At 51.8% G+C, this 25,640-nt stretch overlaps 1 protein-coding gene across 7 annotated transcripts in view; it reads right to left on the bottom strand.

The window, feature by feature from the left end:
• CRACR2B (calcium release activated channel regulator 2B) overlaps positions 1–25,640 on the bottom strand; it is a 66,597-nt gene that overhangs the window by 39,001 nt on the left and 1,956 nt on the right. For 3 of the 7 annotated variants that reach the window (XM_075566834.1, XM_075566838.1, XM_075566840.1), the window contains exons 1-5: positions 15,922–16,019; positions 15,116–15,256; positions 3,986–4,102; positions 3,274–3,500; positions 1,965–2,076 (exon numbers count right to left, since the gene is read on the bottom strand). In XM_075566834.1, coding sequence (XP_075422949.1) covers positions 1,965–2,076; positions 3,274–3,462 — 301 coding nt within the window. In that variant the 5' untranslated portion in view covers positions 3,463–3,500; positions 3,986–4,102; positions 15,116–15,256; positions 15,922–16,019. Of the gene's footprint in view, positions 1–1,964; positions 2,077–3,273; positions 3,501–3,985; positions 4,103–15,115; positions 15,257–15,921; positions 16,020–25,640 lie in introns of those variants that run through there. The other 4 variants (XM_075566839.1, XM_075566837.1, XM_075566836.1 and 1 more) reach the window with 4 other exon arrangements.

Raw genomic sequence — 25,640 nt, 5'->3', positions numbered from 1 at the left:
GGGAGGTGAAGGTGGGTGAGGGGAGGTGAAGGCCGCTCCCTCACCCGTCCGGCAGCTCCCTCACCCGTCCGGCAGCTCCCACGTGGATGTGAGGCGGGAGGCAGCTTGTTGTGGCCGCTCCCCCGCTGTGTCCCGGGCGCTCGCTCCCCCGCTGACTGTAGCGGCGCCGGGGGGGGGGGGGGGGGGGCTGAAAGCGCGGGAAACAGGGAGACACGGGGAGAGGAGGAGGTGCGCGCGGGTGTGGAGGCTGATGTTCGGGGAGGAAGAGGCGGAGGCTCCGGGACCGGCGGGTATGTGAGCCCCACCCCCCGGGTTATACATGCTGCTAATGTACCCCCCCCCTAGTGTGTGTGTGTGTCCCTGTGTGTGTGTGTGTCGATGTGTGTGTCCCTGTGTGTGTGTTTGTGTCCCTGTGTGTGTGTGTGTGTGTGACACTGTGTGTGTGTGTCCCTGTGTGTGTATGTCCCTGTGTGTGTCCCTGTGTGTGTGTGTGTGTTTGTGTCCCTGTGTGTGTGTGTGTGTGTGACACTGTGTGTGTGTGTCCCTGTGTGTGTCCCTGTGTGTGTGTGTTTGTGTCCCTGTGTGTGTGTTTGTGTCCCTGTGTGTCCTTTGGCCCGTCACTCCGCCTCAGGCCAATGAGAGCTGTGCGGGGGCGGCCCAAGGGACCAATGAGATTTCCCCTAGGGACACCGGACATCCAGCAGGCAGGCAGGCAGGCAGGCAGGCATACAGTGCTTTCACTAATATAGTATAAAGATACCAATAATCGTGTTGTAAAGTATTCATAAATACGAAAATTGGGAGCCACGCTTGCATCGCGCTATAAGCGGATCCGCGTTGTAACGGATCGCGCTATAACGGGGTTGAGCTGTAAGTATCATTGTTTAACCTAATTACAATATGTTCTATATAGTCAGTACCAGTGTCCATGCTTCTTTACTGCAGCTTATAAAGTCTCATCTCTCATTTAACAGATTGTCCTATCAATCCGTTCCTGTACCCAACATCGCACACATACCAATACTGAGCCCTCAATGCCATAGTACGTGCTGTGTTAATTAAAAAACAGTGCTGTATACCCATTGATAAACCCAAATGGTACAGAAAATATGAAAATATTGCATGGATAGTATACTTTACCTTACTTAGATAAAAAAAATAATTGAAATAATTAGTTTAAAATTCTTCATAGATATTATCCCATCAGTAATATTCGCAATAAATATCTGAATGATGTCCCCCTTTTGGTAAAGACGTCCTGAAGTCTATATTTGTAACTAACCAAACAGGCTACATCATTCAATTTAGTTAAAATGATGGAATTTAGGGTTTCTGTAGCAATGGTAAATCACTGAATACTGTCATTGATATGCCACATTTCATATTTATAATGGCAAATTCAACCACTACAAAACTTCATTTAAAGTGTATTATCAGGAGATCACGGATTACATCAAAATAAATTGAATGTTTAAAACCCGAAAAGTTAGAACATTCATGTTAAACTATAACAACTATTTTAACATAATATATTTATATATATTTTATGCCAATAGTTTTTCTTTATTACTAATTGTTATATTTCTTTTTCTATTGAATAAAGTAAATTTAAAAAAAACATGGGGGTTCACATTGGGATGATAGGGTCACATTAAGGTCATAGGGTCAGAGGGACATAGGCGGGTCAGAGGGTCACATGATCACGTTTGTCACATTATAGTCAGAGAAAGAGGTGTCATTATCACATCTGGGTCATAGGGTCACATTAGGGTCGTAGGGTATTATAGTCACACTAGGAACATTGTGGGTCACATTAAGGTCACAGGGCGATATTAGGGCCATATGGTCACATTAGGGTCATTGAGGATCATATGATCACAATAGGGTAATAGAAAGAGATATTGGGGTAACATTAGGGCCATAGGGTAACATTAGGCTTGGAGGGTCACATTAGGGTGTCTCACCGAGTCCCATACTGAACTCCACAGGGGTGAGGTAGCCATTGTTGTTCTGGTCCAGGCTGTCAAACACCGCCTCCAGCTGCTCCGGGGTGAGAGGCAGCTCGTCCTGCAGACGCTACAGGAGAGGGGTCTGAGAGTTAGAGGGTAGAGGTCGGGATGTACCTCAGTGTCCTGAGACAGAACCAGTATCAGTAACCCCCCACCTCCTAAAACATGACTCTCTCTGAACATCTTTCTCGTGATCCTTCTCTCTATTTCACTCTTTCTTACTCCACTTATTATCTATCCATTTCTCTTTCGTCCTCTCTCACACTCACTACTCCTTCTGACATACTTTCTCTCTCTCTTTCTCTCCCTCTTTCTTTTTCTCTCTCATTCTTTCTCCCTCCTCGCTGTCCTTCATATCTCCCTCTCTCGCTCTCCATCTCTCTCTCTCTCATTCACCTCTCTCTCTCTCTCTCCCTCTCCTTCATCTCTCTCTCCCATCTCTCTCTCCCATCTCTCTCTCCCTCTCCTTCATCTCCCTCTCCTTCATCTCCCTCTCCCTCTCCATCTCTCTCTCCCTCTCCTTCATCTCTCTCTCCCTCTCCTTCATTTCTCTCTCCCTCTCCTTCATCTCTCTCTCCCTCTCCTTCATCTCTCTCTCCCTCTCCTTCATCTCTCTCTCCCTCTCCTTCATCTCTCTCCCTCTCCTTCATCTCTCTCCCTCTCCTTCATCTCTCTCCCTCTCCTTCATCTCTCTCCCTCTCCTTCATCTCTCTCTCCCCCCTTCATCTCTCTCTCCCCCCTTCATCTCTCTCTCTCTCTCCCCTTCATCTCTCTCTCTCTCTCTCTCCCCTTCATCTCTCTCTCTCTCCCCTTCATCTCTCTCTCTCTCTCTCCCCTTCATCTCTCTCTCTCTCTCCTTCATCTCCTTCATCTCTCTCCCCTTCATCTCTCTCTCTCCCCTTCATCTCTCTCTCTCTCCCCTTCATCTCTCTCGCTATCTCACTCTCTCTCTCTCTCTGTTTCTTCCTCTCTCTCCCTCTCTCACTTTCTCTCGCTCTTTGTTTCTTCCTCTCTCTCCCTCTCTCACTTTCTCTCGCTCTCTTTATTTCTTCCTCTCCCTCCCTCTCTCACTTACTTACTTTCTTTCTCTCGCTATCTCTCTCTCTCTCTCTCTTTGTTTCTTCCTCTCTCTCTCACTTTCTTTCAATCATCCATCTCTGGCATCAAAGGGGTCAATACTAGATTTGCCTTGGTATAGACACCCTATAATGCTGTCTGGGGTCATCATAGGTTCTATAGAGTACATTGTAGGATCACCTGTTACCTGCATGTCTCGTTTGGTGATTAACCCCTTCTCTTCCTTATCACAGAGCTGGAACATTTCATGGGCTTTTCCCATCATTTCCCGTGGCTCCCCGACCAGGGAGGTGGGCGAGATTCTGGGGGGCGTCTTATATCCCTTTCTCCCCCTCAGACAAGGGTTGCGCCTCCGCGGAGTCCCCCTGGGCTCCATGGCCTGGGGCCCTGTCACCAGGAAGGTTCAGGAGGTCCCTGTGTTGATGACAATGACACACAAGTACTGTCACAGTGTAAAGACACAAATGCTTGGATATAGAAATGTTTCTACAGTATATAGAAAGCAGGGGGGGGGTAGAGAGGTTAAAGGGATGAGAATGGTAGAGAGAAAGACAAAGAAAGGAGGGAGGGAGAGAGAGAGGGAGAGAGAAGAGGCAGACTAGTGAAGATATACAGTATGCAGATACATATGTTTTTAAATACAGATTACATAGATTTGTAGAATGCCAGTGCATCAGAATAAACAAGTCCCTTAAATATATAAGAGTCTGCAACAGGACCACTCCCAATATACTGTGTGTATATAATATAATTGCCCTAATAGGGTTAGGGGACTAGTACCTAATGCTATAAAGCACCAATAAACAGTACACGCATTGTCCCATACAGTGAGAAATAAGGGTATCAGGTGATATCAAGGTGATAAAGGGCATACGGCCCGAAACGCGTAGGTGGGATACCTGCTGTGGCAATGGGGGACTTTGTCTGATCCCATTAATGGAGTAAAGAGTTTTTTGCTTCCGTGAGCCTCCTCCTGTTTTTCTAAGCAGTGCACTGCCTTTTTTCTTCATCTGTTCCTACAGATTACATATACTGAATATAAAAAACACATGTATGAAAAAAAAAAAAAAAAATATATAATAATAATAATAATAATATATATATATATATATATATATATGTAACCCCCTCCTAAAGGGTTACTAGAAGGTTGGAGTGTATTGGACCCCACCCCGTGTTGCCATGGGATCATGACTTCACAGAGAGTATATTAGAGAAGAGGAAGGTTCGAGAGAGTTAGGTTCCTGGAGGCCAAGAGGAGCCTTGGGGAGAGTAGATAACTAATGTTTATAAAGTAATAGCACTGACCAGGCCCCCCTGTTTAATTTGTTGTAGATAGGGACAGTACCCTTTTAAGTTAGGATCCCCAAAAGATGGAATGGAGTCTTGAAAGTTTAAGGATAAAGAATACAGCACACCACAGAGGGCCTGAGGAAAGAGGGCTCTCGGGCGTCGACGGATCAGCTCTAACCGCGGATTTGCACCAATATGCCTCAACAGTCTGTATGGAAGTGGCAGTTTCCAAACAGGCCAAAGGTACTGGGCCATGTAGAAAAGACCGACAAGGATTCCCGTGGGGGCCTAGAGTAATCGAATGAATACCGATGATGATCTCAAAGCAACAAGGGGAGCCGGGTCCCAAATCTCCGTAGAGCAACTAAGTAACTGTACCTTCATTCGAGAATTAAGAGTGGGCACTAATGGGAGAACCATATTGTGTGATATAAAATACAGTGCAACACTGTCAAAATGTGTATGGGCACACGAATAAATGACAGTTGTACTATAAAAGTTCCTGGCGCCCATTATTATACATCTTTATTGCCTCACCGCCCAGCTGCCTGAATCCAGCATCCTCAGTCAAGGTTACCCATGCAGAGTAGTTAACCTTTGCACAATGATGTAAACTCGTTCGAAGCCGGGCAGGGAGGGTTACAGTTATATATTAATTCAAGTACAACAAATGTAAGTTGTATTTTATATTTATTACATTGTATTTACATACATTATCAAAATATATATATATATATATATATACACACACACACACACACATATATATATGGAACATATGTATACCTTCTGATAAAACAATAAATGTAAATGATATTTTATATTACATTATATTCACATACAGATACATCAAATTGTATATGTTCTAATCTAAACACACACGGCTGCGCTCTTGTTTTGTTGAGCAGTGACTGGGATACATCGAGGAAACATTTACCAACACTTTGTAAACCCCGTGGAAGACAAAGCAGTCAGCCATGCGACACCTTGCCTGCCACCTGTAACAGCTCTTTATTGTGTAAAATGTATTTTAGATGCAATGAAAAGGTCAGAATGCAAAAAAAGCACCGCAGAAAGATGCATATCAAGTTGCACTCGGTCTGTAACTCTTTCTCCACCTTGTATGGACAGTTTCTTAATTCAAGTTTAAGACCTTCACAGTGCCCCTGCCATTAGTACAATTTGCTCCTGGGAGGGACTGACCCCTTAACCATGTCACTGCCATTAGTACACTTTGCTCCTAGGAGGGACTGACCCCTTAACCATGTCACTGCCATTAGTACAATTTGCTCCTGGGAGGGACTGACCCCTTAAACATGTCACTGCCATTAGTACACTTTGCTCCTGGGAGGGACTGACCCCTTAACCATGTCACTGCCATTAGTACACTTTGCTCCTAGGAGGGACTGTCCCCTTAACCATGTCACTGCCATTAGTACACTTTGCCCCTAGGAGGGACTGACCCCTTAACCATGTCACTGCCATTAGTACACTTTGCCCCTAGGAGGGACTGATCCCTTAACCATGTCACTGCCATTAGTATGCTTTGCTCCAAGGAGGGACTGACACCTTAACCATGTCACTGCCATTAGTACGCTTTGCTCCTAGGAGGGACTGACCCCTTAACCATGTCACTGCCATTAGTGCACTTTGCCCCTAGGAGGGACTGACCCCTTAACCATGTCACTGCCATTAGTACACTTTGCTCCTAGGAGAGACTGACCCCTTAAACATGTCACTGCCATTAGAACACTTTGCCCCTGGGAGGGACTGACCCCTTAACCATGTCACTGCCATTAGTACACTTTGCCCCTGGGAGGGACTGACCCTTTAACCTCTCATGACATGGAACTTGCCAGATGGATTATAAATTACTGCTGGATGTTTTTATGAACAGGTTTCCAGCTCCCACGGGAAAAAAGAAAGTATTTCTATTTCTGAACTAGCTGCAGATAAGAGCAGAAAGGAGGAGAGGGGACGGGAGGAGGGACGTGCGCAGGGAGAGGGGACGGGAGGAGGGACGTGCGCAGGGAGAGGGGACGGGAGGAGGGACGTGCGCAGGGAGAGGGGACGGGAGGAGGGACGTGCGCAGGGAGAGGGGACGGGAGGAGGGACGTGCGCAGGGAGAGGGGACGGGAGGAGGGACGTGCGCAGGGAGAGGGGACGGGAGGAGGGACGTGCGCAAGGAGAGGGGACGGGAGGAGGGACGTGCGCAGGGAGAGGGGACGGGAGGAGGGACGTGCGCAGGGAGAGGGGACGGGAGGAGGGACGTGCGCAGGGAGAGGGGACGGGAGGAGGGACGTGCGCAGGGAGAGGGGACGTGCGCAGGGAGAGGGGACGGGAGGAGGGACGTGCGCAGGGAGAGGGGACGGGAGGAGGGACGTGCGCAGGGAGAGGGGACGGGAGGAGGGACGTGCGCAGGGAGAGGGGACGGGAGGAGGGACGTGCGCAGGGAGAGGGGACGGGAGGAGGGACGTGCGCAGGGAGAGGGGACGGCTTGCTATAAACCTCTACCACTAATAAAACAGTGTTTCATTGGTCAGTCCCACATAGGACCAAAGTGAACTTATGACAGTGACAGGTTTAATGCGTTAAAGGGTCAGTCCCACTAGGACCAAAGTGTCCTAGTGACCGTGGCATATTTAATGGGTTAAAGCTGCAGTTCAGTCTTTTTTTTTTTTTTTTTACATTTATTTTTTTACTTCAATAGTTTTATGTGTGCAATCTCTAATTAGCTAAAGAACTGTATAGCTGCAGGTCAATTCCTTCTCCATGTATTGATAGGTCGAAATTTGGTGACATATTAAAAGCTGGGATTTGTTTATAATCTGCTTGACTGGCAGTGGAAGCTCATGAATATTCATGAGCACTCCTGCACTGACATGTGCTAGAGCAGGGTTTCCCAAACTTTTTTTTCCGTGACCCGGTTATTTTTGAACTTCTCCTTCGTGACCCACTAAAAATGTTATCACCTATACTGGCCTATAGGGCCTGCACAGACACACACACAGCCACTGATACACACACACACACACACACACACACACACACGCACACACACACACAGCCACTGACACACGCAGCCACTGACACACACACACACTGATACACACACACAGCCACTGATACACACACGCAGCCACTGATACACACACGCAGCCACACAGAGACACTGCTACACACACACACAGAGACACTGCTACACACCCACACAAACACTGATACACACACAGACACTGATACACCCACACAGACACTGATACTGATACACACACACACTGATACACACACACACTGATACACACAGACACTGATACACAGACACACACTGATACTGATACACACACACACACACACACAGATACACACACACACGCAGCCCGATACACAGACACAGACACAGATACACACACACACGCTCTCCCCTATACGCACACAGACACAAAAAGTGAATTACAGGCAATGACGGATGTGAGTGACTGGAGGGTGGGGCCAGGGACTGGGTGGGAGGAGGAGGGGTGGGTGGGAGGAGGGGGGGACTGGAATTGGGTGGGTGGGGGGGGACTGGAACTGGGTGGGTGGAGGGGGGACTGGGAACTGGGTGGGGGGGGCACTGGGACTGGGTGGGTGGGAAGGGTGATGGGGGGACTGGGACTGGGTGGGGGGGGGAGGGGGCACTGGGACTGGTTGGGAGGGGAGGGGGGACTGGGTGGGGGGAGGAGGGACTGGGAGGGGGGACTGGGTGGGTGGGGGGTGGGAGGGGGGACTGGGTGGGAGGGTGGGTGGGTGTACACTTGGGTGGGTGGGGTGGGTGGGAGGGTGGGTGAACTGGGTGGGTGGGAGGGTGGATGGACTGGGTGGGTGGGAGGGTGGATGGACTGGGTGGGTGAGAGGGTGGATGGACTGGGTGGGAGGGTGGATGGACTGGGTGGGGGATGGCAGGGTGGGGGGTGGGAGGGGGGACTGGGTGGGTGGGAGGGGGGAATGGGTGGGTGGGAGGGTGGGTGGGTGTACACTTGGGTGGGTGGACTGGGAGGGTGGGAGGGTGGATGGACTGGGTAGGGTGGATGGACTGGGTGGGTGGGGGGACTTTGGGGGACTGGGTGGGTGGACTGGGTGGGTGGGGGGACTGGGGGGACTTGGACTTGGGGGGACTGGGTGGACTTTGGACTGGGTGGGTGGGGGGACTGGGTGGGTGGGTAGGAGTCTAGGGGGGACTGGGTTGGGGGGACTGGGTGGGTGGGTGGGAGGGTGGGGGGACTGGGTGGGTGGGAGGGTGGGGGGACTGGGTGGGAGGGTGGGAGGACTGGGGGGACTGGGTGGGTGAGAGGGTGGGGGGACTGGGTGGGTGGGGGGGGGACTGGAACACTTGGGTGGGAGGCAGTGACTGGGTGGGTGTGTGGGAGACGGTGGGTGGGTGACAGTGACTGGGTGGGTGACAGTGACTGGGTGGGTGGGTGACAGTGACTGGGTGGGTGACAGTGACTGGGTGGGTAACAGTGACTGGGTGGGTAACAGTGACTGGGTGGGTGACAGTGACTGGGTGGGGTGACTTACCTTGCCGCCGGACGCTTTCCCCTGCTGCCCCCGATATCCCCTGCTGCCCCCGATATCCCCTGCTGCCCGGGACAGGAGGTGGGCTTGGGGGCACGGGAGGTGGGCTCGGGAGGGGGTGCCATGGGAGGTGAGCTCGGGAGGGGGTGGCACGGGAGGTGAGCTCGGGAGGGGGTGGCACGGGAGGTGGGCTCGGGAGGGGATGGCACGGGAGGTGGGCTCAGGAGGGGGTGCCACGGGAGGTGAGCTCTGGAAGCGGGTCGCGGGGGGAAGCGGGCCGCAGAGGAGCTGGTACTTCCTCCTCCGTCCCACGTTGGGAGCGGGGGGGAGGAAGGGAGCGAGCCCTGCTTGCCCTGCGCATGCGCGCAGGACCGCGGGGGGAATCGCTGCCATTTTTTTTTAACTTGAGTGGGGGGGAGACACCGCGCGGCCAGCCTCGCTGCAACCCGGCAATTTTGGTGCCGTGGCCCGGTGCCGGGTCGCGACCCACCATTTGGGAAACGCTGTGCAAGAGGGAGGGCTGGGCTGACAAAGGGGTGGGCCAGGGCTTTTGACGGGACATGAAGGGGCCGTGCCTTAGTAAATGGTTGTTAAAATAGAATACAAGAAAATTGGTCTTTCAAAGTTGTTTTTTTAAAAACAGAAAATGCTAAAAGTATTTTTTCTTACTACAGAACTGATTTATTAAAAAAAAACCACATGCAGGATATTGACTGAACTGCAGCTTTAAAGGGTCAGTCCCACATAGCTGCAAAGTGACCTAATGACAGTGACATGTTAAATGGGTTAAAGGGTCAGTCCCACGTAGGACCAAAGTGACCTAACGACAATGACATGGTTCAGGGGTGCGCAAACTGGGGTGCGCCTCCCTGGGGGGGGGGGGCGCTAGATTATCTCTGGGGGGGGCACGGCAGTTATAGAGGTCCCGCGCTCTCCCCCCAGGCATTTAAATTAAATGCCGTGGGGCCGCGCTATGCCTCTATAACAGTTATCTTCCCTTCCGGCGATGCGTCGTCATGGTAATCCGGCGTCAATGGACGCAGCTGGGTCACGTGACGTCACGTTACCATGGCAACGTGACGTAACATGACCCCGCGCGTCATTTGACGCCGGGGCCGAGCAGGGGCTGGGTGGCGCTGAGGAGAGCAGGCATGGGTGCGCACAGGGAAAATGGTTCCCCTGACATGGTTAATGGGTCAGTCCCACGTAGGACCAAAGACTCAGTAAACATTGCAATTCAAATACAAGCTGCCACGTGGCACATCTGGCATCGCAGGGGTTAACCCTCCTGAAAAAATGTCTCTTTTTCCCGTGTCCCTTTTGCTTTGTCACCCTGCAGTGTCACTGTGTGTATTTGGACAAGAAAAGCAGCAGAGATAAGCAAACAGAACACTGGAAAGTTTCTCTGTGTAACAGTATCACCTGATTCCCCCCTACAGCTAAATCCACACCCCAAACCTAGCCCCGACACATGCAAGGACTGAAGGGCCATCGTTATGGGGCCGCCCTTCTTAGCTCAACAACTTCAACAGGTACAATCCCATTCCACCCCAGTTTCATTTGGCTGAAAATTACCATTTCCTTTCTAAGCGGGCACTCGAAATGGGGTTCCTATATTGCTAGTCAAGTGTTCCTACACCCTTCCGTTCGCCCTGTCCTACAGCCCAAGACAAAGGGAGATTGGGTGAGAAGAGGTGGGCACTTTGTCTGGGCAGAGACAGTGTCAACTCAACATCACATGCAAGGAAGAGCCAGAGGAAATCACACCCTCCCATATCTCAGCTTCTCCTGGCTGACAAACTGACTTAATGACACAAAAATGATTTTAGGCATCTGATTTTTGTTTTTAAAAAAATCGCCCAATAATCCACATATATATGTTGTCACTTTTTTTACCCACCATAACCTAACTAAGTGTGGAGAAACCTATCCCAAGCGTCATTTGGCAAAGCCAGTATAACCAACCCCACCTGATGAGACCCATTATGGTCGAAACGGCGGTCTGTGGATGGGCTTACTGGCTATGCATCTTAGGCTGAGTCCCCGCTGGCGCTGAGGTGTCCTGCAACTTGCGCACGCGAGTGCAGGGGGGGAGGAGGAAGGGGGGCGCAATTGCGGGCTATCTGAGCAAGCGGGAAAGTATAAAAAATGTATTTACAAAAGTGCCGAGCGTGTGTGCCCGCGCATGCGCGCGCCCGCATCGCATGAGCCGGAACTTGCATATATATATATATATGCAAGTAACCGCACCAAGCACCGCCCGCTCAGCGAGCTCAGCGCCAGCGGGGACTAAGGCTAAGGCCCTGCTCCCTCAGTCAGCGCGCCCGCACTGCAGACAGGCGGGGCGCTGACAGACACAGACCGCGATATGCGGTCTGTAGGCAGCCGGCGCGGGAGGGGGGGCGAGAGTGGGAGGGGGGGCATGGTTTGAGCGGAGGGACCCGCTAAGGGCTCAGTGTAAAGCCATATTCTTCTAGGGAAATGCAAGAAAATATTACTGCTTGCCCCTAAAGTCCTGCAATCACTCCCCAGCGGGGCACCACCTGAGAGGCAGACCCCTGCACACAGGGTCAATGTTACCCGCTACTCCCCCCCCCTCCCTCCCTCCACGGGCTCGGGCTCCGGCTCCCGGGCTGCAGGAGGGAGCTGCTGCGGGCTGCCCTACTCACACGCTGACGCACACACACACACATACACAGGCACTCAGGCACACACACAGACAGGCACTCACGCACACACACATATACACACGTAGACAGGCACTCACGCTGCTTTCCCTCCACACTCCTCCCTGCTCCCCGAAGCCTCCCCTCCTCATTGGCTCACAGCCACACCACGTGATGCGTCGCCGCTTGGGATTACAATTCTCTTGAATCCCTTGGCGGCTGACGCGTCACAGCGTGTAGTGAGCTGTGCAGCCAGGGGGGACCGGCTCGGGAGGATTCCCCTGCTGGTGGGGAACGCTCGTGCGGCCGCCCGCAGCGGGTCCCAGGCCTTAGATGCATTGCCTTAACCCAGGCTGTGCTCAAAGCTGTGAAATGCAGCAAGGGGACCATGTTATATGGGTTTGAAGCAAAAGGTGGCACTGTTTGTTCATTTGCATGTCATTTCCCAGAATCCCACCCACCGAATACTACGGGTAGCAGCCCTCCTTGCAAGTGCCTTAATTTCTTCTGTATCCTGTGAGTAGGCTGGACATAAGAGCCAAGAACATATAGAGTGCTTTATTTCAAACACATTAAACATCTGCACTTAAATTGTATGCATTGTTTGTCTTCTTTTCCCTTATATGCTCCCCCTGGATTGTTTGAGACATGATAATGGTGAAAGGGTTGCAGACCTGTCTAAGACATGCAAATGCAATATCTAGCACTCGGACAGCTACTTATTATATATTTTGTATATCACTTGATGCAAGACCCATATTACTTTAAAAAAATGATCCTTCTATCGTCTAGGCCAGGGGTGCGCAAACGTTTTATGTCACGCCCCCGCCTACCCTCTTACCTGTCCTCCAGCATCTCCTCCTCTGCGACGTCGCAGCGTCATGTGACCGCGCGTTATCATGGCGACGCTTCACCATTGGAGAAGCCGGGGAGAGAGCCAGTTACAGAGACTCCACGCTCTCCCTCGGCAAACAATTAAAATGTTGTGACGAAGAGCGCGGGGCCTCTGTAAGCGCAGGGATCAGTTTCAGCGCACCCCCCCCCCCCCCAGTTTGCGCACACCACTGTTCTAGGCTACACACGCCTCTACCCCTTCGTATCTCTCAGCCCTTTCGTAGGCGCCAAAAACATAGAATGTAAGCTCATCTGGGCAGGGACTGTGTCTGTAACAATCATATGTGCTGCATATCGCCCACCATACTGTAATTGTGAACACGCTTTGAGTCCCATTGGGAGAAAAGCGCTATGGGAAATAAAGTTATTGTAAATTCTTTCTTTTCACATGTGAGCAGACAATATGCAGCATAAGGCTGCGGTCCCAGTGTAGCACGCGCGCCGTCCAGGGAGAGAGGGAGCACGCAGATCGCGGTCCAGGGAGAGTTTGCGACGGGAGGGGGTGTGGCGGGGGGGTTGCAGGGGCATGGCCATGACCTCAGGCGGCTGGTTCGCCCTCATTGGATGAACCGCCGGCGGGGGCGTGGCCACGCCTCCGTCGCAAGTTCCACATACAAAAAAATTGTATGTGAGAAAACTTGCAGTACAGCGCGGCTGCTAAATGCGCGCCGACGCATGTACTGGGCCCGGATAGATTGGGGGAGGTGCTTGTGCGCACAGCGCACGCACTGGGACCGCTGCCTAACTTGTTTACAATCATAATACGCATCCAGTACATATTACGTTTTACTCCAAGTATCTTTGTCCTGCATGAATACTGTATTACTTTCCAAGTCACACATTTTTGGGGTTTCAGAGTATCCCCATCACATACATTTTTATCATATCACATGCAGCACGTATCATCTGAGATCTGACTCCAAAAGACTGTTCATGGTCCCAAGTCTCAACAAAGTATCCGGACGCTCCTCCTTCTCTTACCGTGCACCCCAAAACTGGAACATTCTACCGGAGACTCTCAGCCACCGCCAGTTTAAGTTCTTTCAAAACCAAAGCCGTCTCACATTTTAATCTGGTCTGTAACTGTTACATACGCCTATAATATATAGTATCTTAACTGTGCACGCAATGCCTTGTATATAATGTATACCCTGTTCACTTACGTAACTGTGTTTATAACCATGTATTATTTGTCATTTAACTCTATGCCCAGGACATACTTGAAAACGAGAGGTAACTCTCAATGTATTATCTCCTGGTAAAACATGTTATAAATAAATAATGGCATTTTAATCAAAGTATAACTCACACATTAAAAAATGGGGATATAACAATGAGCTTGAACAAAAATGAATAAACTCATAAATTAATGTCATGTTGGACAAATACAAAGTTAATTCCACGAAGAAACAAAAGAATGTGTGCGATTATCTCTCCTTTCCTGATCAGTCCCCTTGTGTTTGAAATGAAGTTATTATAATTAAAGTTATTATATCTCAGCCTTACTATTATTTGGTTGCGAAATTCCCTAAAATCGCTATATTCGCCAGTGAAAATCTCTCAAATGATTTGCTTTTGAAGGTGTCTCAAATTGCTACATTCGCTGTTGAAAGTATCGAAGGTCGCTAAATTCGCTCGTGACGTTCTGTAAAATTGCTAGATTTGCTTGTAAAATGTCTAACAAAAAAAAATCTCGAAATGCGCACGATTTGCTGGTGAAATTCTCTCAAATCGCTTGATTCTCTAGTGAAAATCGCCAACATCGCAAGATTCGCTTAATACTGAACTGTAAGGCCAGGTCCCCGCTGGCTATTGCAGCGCCTGCTGTGGCGGACGCTGCAGGGTCAAAAGCCGCCCCACAATGGGGCCGGGGCCGCTGCGAGGGGGGGGGGGGGGCGCGCTGCGACGACAGTTTCTCCTGCTCTCAAGAGAATTGAGATCAGGACTCGCGACGAAGAGCTAGGTCGCGCACCCCGGCAGTTCAGCCAATGAGGGCGAACCTGCCGAGTGGCATCACGGTCACGCCTCCATCACTCCCCCCTCCCTGTCTTTCCCCCTGCAGCTCTCTGCAGACCGGGGAATTCGGCTGCACGCGCGCCAGCGAGGCAGTGGGGCCGTAGCCTAAACGGCACACACGCTATGTTTCACTCACTGCCTGGTAATATTTCACTGCAGGGCTTCTCAACTCCAGGGACCAAGACCCCCCATCAGGTTCCCAGCTTCAGCACAGTTGGCTCAAGCAGTGGCTCAACTGAGCCACCTGTGCTGAAGCAGGGATATCCTTAAAACCTGGCCTATTGGCGTGTCTTGACTGGAGTGGAGAACCTTTCTCATTTGGCAACAATATTAGCCGTCGGCGAAATCTTTCTCGGGGGAATCGAATGTGGCGGAAAACCATGCTTACAATTTTGCTGAAGAGGCAGAGGCCCCTGCATGGGGTCGTAGGCTCCTTCAGGGCTGCGACGTCCTGATTGGCGTGAGCTGAGGGGTCGGATAAACCCCCTTCCCCCACGGAGTGGGAAGGCTGCTTGTCCCATCCCATCTAGGGGGAGGGGGGTGAGAGGGTATAAAGTGAGGGTCCCTGGGGGTCAGAGTCAGAGCTAACGGAATTTTTCCCCTTACCTTACAGGATTTTTGCTGCGGATCTGCACATCTTTCCAGATATGATGACCGGCCTCGTGGATTACAGCAGCTCCCCGCTGTATGAAGACCCCTCGAGCCCTGCCAGCCTCACCCACCTGGATCCTGAATCCGATGCTGCGGCTGCAACAGAGGATCAGGTAAGTGTCCCTGCCCCGCGCAGATCCCGGTGCGGGCAGAAACCCACGTGCCCATTCCCCCAGCCCGGCCAGGTCCCCCGCCAAGCGCAGACGCCTCCCGCCAGCGCCCGCTCCTTCCCCTGTCCCCTCCACTGCTCCCAGGCTCTCCCCCAAGCGCCCCTCTTCCCGCGGCCGCCTCCCGGTTCGGGCCCCCGTGAAGCCCCGCCGCCCGCGCTCACCTTCCCCTGCCCAAGCGCGGGCTCCCCGGGCTCCCCGCCGCCAGCCTTCACGCCTGGAGGACCGGACCTCTGGCGAGAGCCGCTCCGGCCTCACTAGTGTGCGGCCTCGCCTCCGCCGGCCCCCGCGTCGCCAGCCCGGTCACCCCCCTGCCTGTGACGGCAACGCGCTGCCCGATGGCCAGACCCCCAACTACCAGCCCTCCCAACCCAACCGCGGGAACCATCTGGCTCCCCCTGCTCAATCACCACCCCCCCCCCCCCCCGGCCGCATCCAGCTCCACCAACTTCCTCACCCCGATCGCGGGGGAATATCAGGCGCCGCCCAGGGCGCACGCTGGCCAGGTCCCCCCCCTTCCTTATTTCTCAACCGGATCGGGGGGACTGCCAGGCGCCGGCGGGGGGGTGGGACCCGCTCCCCCTGCTCACTTACCCCTCCGGCCGGGGTCCACGTGCTCCTCGGAACCATTACTCACCCCCTCCCATGTGCAGCAGCAGCAGCAGCAGCAGCAAGGGAGGGAGGGAGGGGCGCTCTTCCCCCGCGCGGGCTGCAGCCTGGCCCCACCCCCTGCTTGCCTGGCCCCACCCCCTGCTTCCCTCTCCCCTCACCCCCTGCTTCCCTCTCCCCTCCCCCTGCTTCCCTCCCCTCCCCCTGCTTCCCTCCCCTCCCCCTGCTTCCCTCTCCCCTCCCCCTGCTTCCCTCCCCTCCCCCTGCTTCCCTCCCCTCCCCTCCCCCTGCTTCCCTCCCCTCCCCTCCCCTCCCCTCCCCTCCCCCTGCTTCCCTCCCCTCCCCTCCCCCTGCTTCCCTCCCCTCCCCTCCCCTCCCCCTGCTTCCCTCTCCCCGCTTCCCTCTCCCCTCCCCCTGCTTCCCTCTCCCCTCCCCCTGCTTCCCTCTCCCCTCCCCTCCCCCTGCTTCCCTCTCCCCTCCCCTCCCCCTGCTTCCCTCTCCCCTCCCCCTGCTTCCCTCTCCCCTCCCCTCCCCCTGCTTCCCTCTCCCCTCCCCTCCCCCTGCTTCCCTCTCCCCTCCCCTCCCCCTGCTTCCCTCTCCCCTCCCCTCCCCCTGCTTCCCTCTCCCCTCCCCTCCCCCTGCTTCCCTCTCCCCTCCCCCTGCTTCCCTCTCCCCTCCCCCTGATTCCCTCTCCCCTCCCCCTGATTCCCTCTCCCCCACAGGCTTCTAAGAGCAGGGGGAGGGGGGTTTCCCTGCCCGAGTTCCTTAAGGGGACAGGAGGTCACAGGCAGGTCTGCAGAGGCAGGCTTTTGCCTTAGCTCTTCAATGCAGCAGCGCCACCATAAGGCCCCTAGCGGTACTGCAGGGCAACCTCAATTTCCCCCCTCAGGGCGACCTCAACCTTACCCCTCACAGTACAGGACAGACTGTGAGCGGGGTTACACCCTTACCCCTCACAGTACAGGACAGACTGTGAGCGGGGTTACTACCGTGAAACACCAACTTATTACATACCGCCACACGTTATACCCAACCATCCCACCTACTTACCTCCAGCCGGCAGGGGCGCGGGCGGTCCAGTGTATAACTGCCCCAGCCACCGTGGGGCCCCTGCCCCTCCCACCCAGGGGTCACGTCGGGTCGGGGGATTTAATGTGACCCAGCCCCTGGATCCCGCATGGGAACCGCAGGCTGGGTCTTCTCAGTTTCAGCAGGAAGCAGCGGCCAATGAGTGGTCATCTCACGTCTGGGAGTCGGACCAGGACCCCTACCCACCTTCAGCGGCGCACGGCGAGGAGTACAATAGACGCCGCACCCAGTCGACATGCTCCACTAATCCTATGTCTAGTACTGAGACTAGCGATTCGGATAGTGACAGCGACAGCGACATTTCAGAGTCAGAGAGTGCAACGCGACTACACAAGACCCCGATGTATATATTCCTAAAGAAACAGCTAGTGGGAATTAACCGGGCACTTAAGGCTAGGCCAAGCGGGGCAACGCAGGAGGCAGCGGGGGAGAGCAAGGCCCCAAAAATAAAGGACGGTAGCGTCAGCGCCAGCGCAGTGATGAAGGGGAAGGACACATACGCCTGCGCTATGACCTCTCTCTCCAGTCGGGTTACACCCAAGGTGAGAAAAGCAATTATAAAAGGGAAATTCACAGACGTATACGACCTTTCTACTGAGGGGTTGCAGGCCAAGAAAAAAGCGAAGGCTGCAGGCGATGAGGCCGGTAACAAGCATAAAACCATGGACAACTGGCTAAGGGGTTACCTAGTGTTAGCCAGCTGCCTGCTGGAGAAGCACCCAGAGGAGGGCCTGAATGTCCTTAAGTACATTGAACTGATACACGACACACACAAAACGTATGGGGGCGCAGCGTGGCGCGAATACGATGAGGAGTTTAGGCACAAGATGCACGGTAACCCCGTTCTGAATTTTGGCACTAAGGACCTGGACTTATGGATCCGCCGGGTTACACCGGAGAAATTGGCTCCCTTTGCCAGGGGGCCGGGTGGGCAACCAGCAAATCAACCACTGGGTAAACCCAAGAGATCAGAGTGCTGGGCCTTCAATAAAAACTCTTGCTCAAGGGGAGGGGAGTGTAGGTTCCTACACGTTTGTTCAATCTGCAGCAGCGGCCACCCAGCGCATAAATGTTTTAGGAAAGCCAAGACCACCGGCAAGCAGGCTGATAGTGGCCCCGGCAAGGGCGGAAACGCCAATTAAATAAGAATGTATGCTGCCATGGCTCCAGGCCTACCTACCCTGGTCAGGCGACAGCGGATTTTCTCAAGTGAGGTTTTAGGAGGGGGGGATTTGTCATTCCAGTTGGGTCCAATTTGGTAACCACCCGCGCAAGTCGCAATCTTAAATTCGCCTCGAGTAACCCGCACGTTATACGGGAGAAAATTAACAAGGAGGTAAGCCTGGGACGCATGGCAGGGCCATTTCACTCACTGCCCATACACAATTTAATCATATCTCCCTTAGGGATAGTTCCAAAGAAAGTACCCGGCAAATTCAGGCTCATTCAGCACCTATCTTACCCCAAGGGCAGATCCGTCAATGACGCGATCGATCAGCAGGCGTGCCAGGTCCAATACCAATCGGTCGATAGGGCCATCACCATAGGCAGGACTTATGGGAGGGGGCCCTTATGGCCAAGCTGGACAGAGTCAGCATTTTGCCTGTTACCATTACACCCAGATAGTTTCAGGCTCATGGGTTGCAAGTTCGAGGGGGCACACTGAGTGGACATGTGCCTCCCCATGGCCTGCGCCATTTCCTGCGCCTTTTTGAGGCATTTAGCACGTTTATACACTGGTGCATAAGGGAGAGTATGGGGTACGACACTATAGCACATTACTTGGATGATTTCCTCCTCGTTGGGACCCCTGAGTCCACACTTTGCAAGAGGCTCTTAGAGAGCAGCTCTTCGCTAATAAGTAACATGGGGATACCCATAGCTGAGGACAAAACAGAGGGCCCGGTCAGCATCTTATCATTCCTAGGGATCGAGATCGATTCAGTGGCCGGGGAATCTAGGTTGCCCAGGGGTTAAGTTATCAGACTGAGGGGTCTTATTCAGGAACGCATGCGTGCGAGGAAGGTTTCACTAAGGCAGATGCAGGCACTGCTCGGGCTCCTAAATTCCACATGTAGGGTCATACCCATGGGCAGGATTTTCAGCAGGAAATTAGACCGCGGGGGTATCCCGACCACTGCACCACATCAGGGTGTAGGGGCGAAGCCAAGAGAACTGACGGTACGGAGCCGGTAACGCTAGACAGGCTTGGGGTATTGATGATGGCAGCAAAAGAGGTATGTGTCAATACAGCGGTAAGGGAACTGTTCAGAGTAGCATTTGCCGTGGCTTTCTTTGGTCGGAGAGCTAGTGGCAACATCTAAGCAAGCCAGGGTGTGGGTTTGCTTGTGTCAAACGTGATTATTAATGCTACGTCGGTGGCGTGCAAGATCCACAGGTCTAAAACCGACCAAGCGGGAAGGGGAGCGTGGGTTCATCTCACGAGGAACCGTAATGAAAAAGTGTGCCCAGTGGCGCTGATTAAGCACTACGCAAGGCATAGGCCCACGGTAGGGGGCAATTTCCTCGTCCATCAGGACGCGACGCCGCTCACATGGTACCAGTTTCAAAGCGTTTTAGGCGGTGCCTTGCAGCTGGGGGGGTGGATCCTAGTTTAATTGGTACTCATTCCTTCAGAATCGGTGCCACTACAGCGGCAGCTGAGAACGGCTTCACGCCGGGGCACATAATTTAAAAAAATAAAATATAAAAAATATAAAAAAAAAAAACTGGGGAGGTGGAAGTCCAGTGCCTACAGAGGTTACATCAGGGCCAAAGGGCACAGCAGCGTGCGGACGCAAGAATATTAACATGTTTGTCCCTCTCAGTAGGTAGCCGTGCAAGAACCCTGGAAGTTTGGATCATGGAGCATTTCTTCATCCATTGGGCGCACGAATGGGCGAAGGATCAGCGGTGCGGCCAGCAGTTGGGGTTTTCGGAATAGAGGGTGAATTTGCGACGGCTTGGTAAGAGAGGGCTGCGCTTGGCCGATCTGCAACCGGCTCTGGACAAGGCGCTGGCAAAATTTAAGATGGAACCTGACGTTATTGTTCTACACTTTGGGGGGAACGACATAGCCAGCATCAAAATCCTAGAGGTAATTTACGGGTTGCAGCAGGAATGCGCCCGCTTGAAGGCGCTGTGGAGGGAGGTTGTAATTATTTGGTCTGAAATTATTCCAAGGCGTATTTGGAAGGGGCCGGGGAAATGGATCGGGAAAGAGAAGGCTAGGAAGAAAGTAAATAAGGCCATGGGCAAATTCATCCTCTCTTGTGGCGGTAAAACCCTTAGGCACAGAGAGATTGACGCCAGGGACGGCAGCTGGCACCGAAGAGATGGTGTACATCTATCGCCAAAGGGTTTGGAGGTGTTCCTACATAACATCAAGTTTGCGGGAGGAATTGAGGTCAGAGGTCGCAGCTTTGGGTGGGCTTGTCGGCCCCAGGGGAGCCGGTGCCCGGCAGAGGGGCCTCCGGGTGGCGGAGCTGCCGCGCCAGCCAAGCTCAGGAGACGGAGAACGGGCGAGGACTTTAGGGTCCGCCTGTCAGCTGGAGCCCCTAGAACAGCGCGGCAGGCTGTAGGGCCGGCCTATGCCCAATCAATGTTGGTAAAAGGCTGGGCGCCAGCTTTAGGGCTGGGCCTAAGCTGACCCTAGGGGCGGGAGGGGGAGGGAAGCAGCCCAACATCGGCTGAATGAGGATCTCCCCCTCCCATCTTACAGTGCTTTTGGGCGGGGGGAGGGAGCGGGCCAATTACTGGCTGTCTGGGCAAGGATCTCCCCCCCATGCACATGATATGGGCGGGGGGAGGGAGCGGGCCAATTGCTGGCTGCCTGGGAAAGGATCTCCCCCCCATTTCGCATGGATCCTGCTGGGCTGGTTGATTTTAACAGCGGGTGTTAAAATAAAGCTGTGACCTTTTCTTCCAACCTTGTGTGGTGTGACGTTATTTGGTTTAGCGTTACAAAGGAGGGGCGGCGCCTAAAGCCTTTAAACTACGCGTTGCACAGTTTAGTACATTTCTACTCTTGCGTTCTGCTCATCTTTCGTCTCTAAAGCCCTCTCCCCGCCTAAAACCTTGCTCTCCTCGGGAACGACCTTCTGCCTCCACCTTCAAGGTCATTGTCCTAATGCACCTCTTTGACTAAGCATTTCACCAAATTCCAAAGTGCTCGTCCCTTACACACATAATTACCATAAGACCCTGCGACTGTCTCTGCACCTTCTCCCTGTGCACCGCCGCACAGATTGCAAGCTCTTTGGGACGGGCTGCTTTTCTTAGCGTTTGACGCACTTATTCCCATTATGTCCCATTGTATTTTGTTGCTGTTGTTACTGCAGTGAAGCGCTATGTACTTGCATGGACACAAATAAAGATATACATACATACATACATACATACAGCAGGCTGACGCTTTTATGCCAGTTGTAAATACCATGAAAATCAATTTAACTGATGAAATGATTACATCCCTGTAGTGGAATTTTAACTCATTACTTAAATAAGCCACCCCATGCTCCCTGTCCTGGAACAGGATTGTGTTTTTTATCTGTCTTCAGGCAGCCAGCACTTCTCAGCCTAGCTGTTGCAACAATGTTGGGATCCCTTGTGGGTTTCTTGGCTTCAGCCAGTTGCCTTGGCAACCCCCCTGCCTTTTTACCAGGATGGACTGCTCCCCCTCCCCATGCCAAGTGGTACTGTCCCAGTTAATTTCCCATCAGCCCAGACCAGCATGCTGCCTCTTAGTACCAGCAGCCATCTTGAGCAGTCATCTCTCCTATCCTGGTAAAGTTACGGATTTTTACCTATCCCTATATCCTGCATTTATCCCATTGCTCTCATGTCCCTGTGTTCCCTCAGTACTTTTCTCCCCTTTTTATTTGTATGTTGTTTCCCCAAATAAACACTTCAGCCAGTAAGAAGGTTCCCTTGCCTGATATAGGGGATTGAGTTAACCTGCCTGTCCCTACGCATCTATCAGGGTGTGCTTGGGCCAATCTGCTTCCCTTGCTCTCCCTGCTCCCCTTAATTCCCCTGCCCCCCCATTTCCCCCTGCCCCCCCATTTCCCCCTGCCCCCCCATTTCCCCCTGCTCCCCCTACCCCCCCATTTCCCCCTGCTCCCCCTACTTCCCTTGCTCCCCCTGCTTCCCTTGCTCCCCCTGCTTCCCCTACCCCCCCATTTCCCCCTACTTCCCTTGCTCCCCCTGTTCCCCTTGCTCCCCCTGTTTCCTCTGCTCCCCCTGCTTCCTCTGCTCCCCCTGCATTGTATATAAATGCAGATATGATACTCAGGCTGGCTTACGCCTGCTCGGGCCTGATTTACAAATAGGCCGACTCTAATTTACCTATGGCAGTAAGGGACGTGATTTCACTTTAAGCGCCTTTGCATACTTTTGCATGTGTTTACATAACAGCGGTAACCACTTCACTGCCAGACGGGGCAGCAGCGTGCATAGAGATACTCATCATCATTATACAGAGCAGCATGTTATTTATTGGGGGGGTGGGGGAGTGCATAGAGATACTCGGCATCATTGTACAGTGCAGCATGTTTATTATTGGAATGGAAGTGTATAGAGATACTCAGGACCATTATATAGCGCAATATGTTCATGATCAGGAGGTTGGATTGCATAGATATACTCTTCATCATTATACAGCGCTGCATGTTCATTATCGGGGTGGAAGTGAATAGAGATACTCAGCATTATTATACAGTGCAGCATAGTCACGAAACTGGTTAAATTATGCAGCAGGGGGTAAATCACAAGATCTTAATTCCTCCACTGACGATAACAAGGCCGGATTATTACTGAGAGATTACAGACCTGGGGTCAGGCTTTAATAATACAACAGCCAAAGCACTTAGTCATGCAACGGCTTCTCACTCTAAACCCTAGTTGCATACATTTACATGCCAGGGTTAACTCTTTGCTGCCAGAGAGTGCTCTGGGTGAGCAGTATGTCCATGAAGAAGCAACTGAATCCTGCCCTGCAGAGCTTACACTCTACTTGTATATACATTTTATAATAGAGGTGCAATGCAAAGTGCAGGTCTCCTCTAAGGCTGCGTCCATACTGTGGCAGACAGCACGGACACGTCCGCACGCTGAGCGATCAGACTGCCTTAAGGCAGTGTTCGCGTACATGCAGCGTGCGGGCGGAGGCAGGAGGGGGCGCGCGATGCGCGAGAAATCAGTTAAAACTGATTTCTCGCGCGATAGGGCGGTCACGTGAGCGGTTCGCCCAATGAGGGCGAACCAGCTCTGTGACGTCACTGGCACGCCCACGGACGGCGCGCATGCCATGGCCGGGGAAAGCACCCGCTTTTCCTCAGCCTCCACGCGCCTCCGCAAGGGAGAAATGGCTATGGACGCAGCCTAAGACAGAGATACAAAGCAGCGCTCTACTCACAAGTTCATAATGAAGTTCCCCATTTAATGTGACAGCCAAGAACAGTGGGAAAACAACGTTTCAGGTCCCATATGGGCCTTTCGTCAGTGACCCCTTTTCCTAAATGTTACTTTTACAGTATGTCTGAAGTGCTTCTTCCCATTTTGTGTTATTTGTATTATTTGTTATTTATATGATTGTCACGTGTATTGCTGCTGTGAAGCGGTATGCACACGAAGGGCACTACAGTATATAAATAAAGAAAGTGGAGGATCCAGGGCACTTCGGATTTGCAGAGAAGAAATGTATTCTTTTAGTGGCACACACAACGTTTCGACCTTCAATCAGTCCTTTATCAAGTGACTGGCCAGTCACTTGAGAAAGAACTTTGTATAAGTTCGAAACGTTGTGTGTGCCACTAAAAGAATACATTTCTTCTCTGCAAATCCGAAGTGCCCTGGATCCTCCACTTTCTTTCATATACTCTGGAACTTCACCAGACAGGTTGTTTCCCTGAACCACGGAGCACCGGTATTCTTTAAGCAAGTATACAGCTTTTATTTGTACATTTATAGGTGTGCTAGACTATACTCTTTACCTACTATATAAATAAAGACATACATACATACAACTTCATTATGAACGTTTGAGTAGAGCTTTGTACTGTATCTCTGTCTTAGGCTGGGGCCATAGAGGGGGTAGCAGGGCTGGACCGCGTTGACGCTGAGGCTCGCCTGCTGAAATCTGTGCGATTTCATGCCCATGCAGGCGAGCCAGCGGGAGCGATCGGGAGGCGGGGGGAGACTGAGGGAGGCGGGGCAGTGACGTCGCTGGGCCAATTGCCCGCGACGCGCAGACGTCACGGCGCCGTGACCTTGACGCTGCTCCGCGCTGATTGGATGTTTTCAGCCGACAGCGCTCTGAAAAACAGCTTGGCTGTCGGCTCAAAAATCCAACTCCTCAGCACGCCTGCGGACGCTCGCGTGAGCCCCCTCTAAAGATGTCCTCATGGAGGATGCAGGGGCTCAGCGCGGACCGTCAGCACGGCTCAGCGCGGCCTCCCCTGCTATGGACTCGGCCTTAGAGGAGACCTGCACTTTGAAGATATTGGATGTCTGTGCTGTGTTGGCTGCACACGGATTCTCCTCGTCTGAGGCTGTTTCCCTGCACTTAGGAATTACAAAGCATTTGTGCCCTGCAGAGCTTACACTCTAATCGCTATATACATTTATAATACAGGTGCAAAGCATTCCTGCCACACAGCCTACACTCTAATCTTTTGAAATTATACAGTTCTAATCATGTAATAAAAATGTGTAAACTGCAGAGTTTATACTTTAATATGTATACAGCGCTGCCGGAATATACTGGCAAAGGTACAGTCGTACTAGATTACTTAAGTCTAAGATGAAGAGTTACAGTAGATATATATATATATATATATATATATATATATATATATATATATATATATATATATATATATATATATATATATATATATATATATATATATATATATATATATATATATATTAGTGCATACCATCCAAAAAGTACAGCAAAAACAGGACAGGCTCTCCTATGTCCAAAATAGTGAGATTTATTAGCTCAACATTTCAGTCCCTGCTGGAACCTTTCTCAAGAGTCCAGCAGGAATCGAAACGTTGGTTTCCACTGTGTGGATAATATAATATTTTGAGCACATTTTACTGCAGTGCTGTGTCTTCTTCATTTAAACTTGGTGCTGGGTGAAGTATTCCTTTGTACAGTACTGTATCCTTATGACACATGCACTTAGATAGATGGGACACCTCAGCCACACAGACTGTATGTATCTATCTATCTATCTGTATATATCGATCTATCCATCACATATCATTACCAGCACTTTGAAACGACAAACAGCATAGCAGCTTTAGCCTGTAAGCTGCAGCAGAGTTTAGCCTGTAAGCTGTATAAATAGTGGTTGCGTTAGTTTCAGTAAATGCTGGCACTGTGCCTTGTTTTGGGAAATGTTAACCAGGCTGAAAAAGCTCTTTGGATTTTCTTATAGAAAAAATGTATCCAATATGTGCCATAAAAACAGGGTCTCTCCTAAATAAACCTATTTTATGGAGCTGGAAAAAAAGCAGCAGTGCTGTATGTTATCACACGTAAGGAGCTTGTGTATACAGCACTGTTACTGTACAGTATATGGCACTGTTACTGTATACGGCAC

This window comes from Ascaphus truei, chromosome 12, assembly GCF_040206685.1.
Source record: "Ascaphus truei isolate aAscTru1 chromosome 12, aAscTru1.hap1, whole genome shotgun sequence".
Classification (NCBI taxonomy): domain Eukaryota; kingdom Metazoa; phylum Chordata; class Amphibia; order Anura; family Ascaphidae; genus Ascaphus; species Ascaphus truei.
The sequence above is the reverse complement of the archived record's forward strand: the minus strand, read 5'-3'. Positions and strand labels throughout refer to the sequence as shown.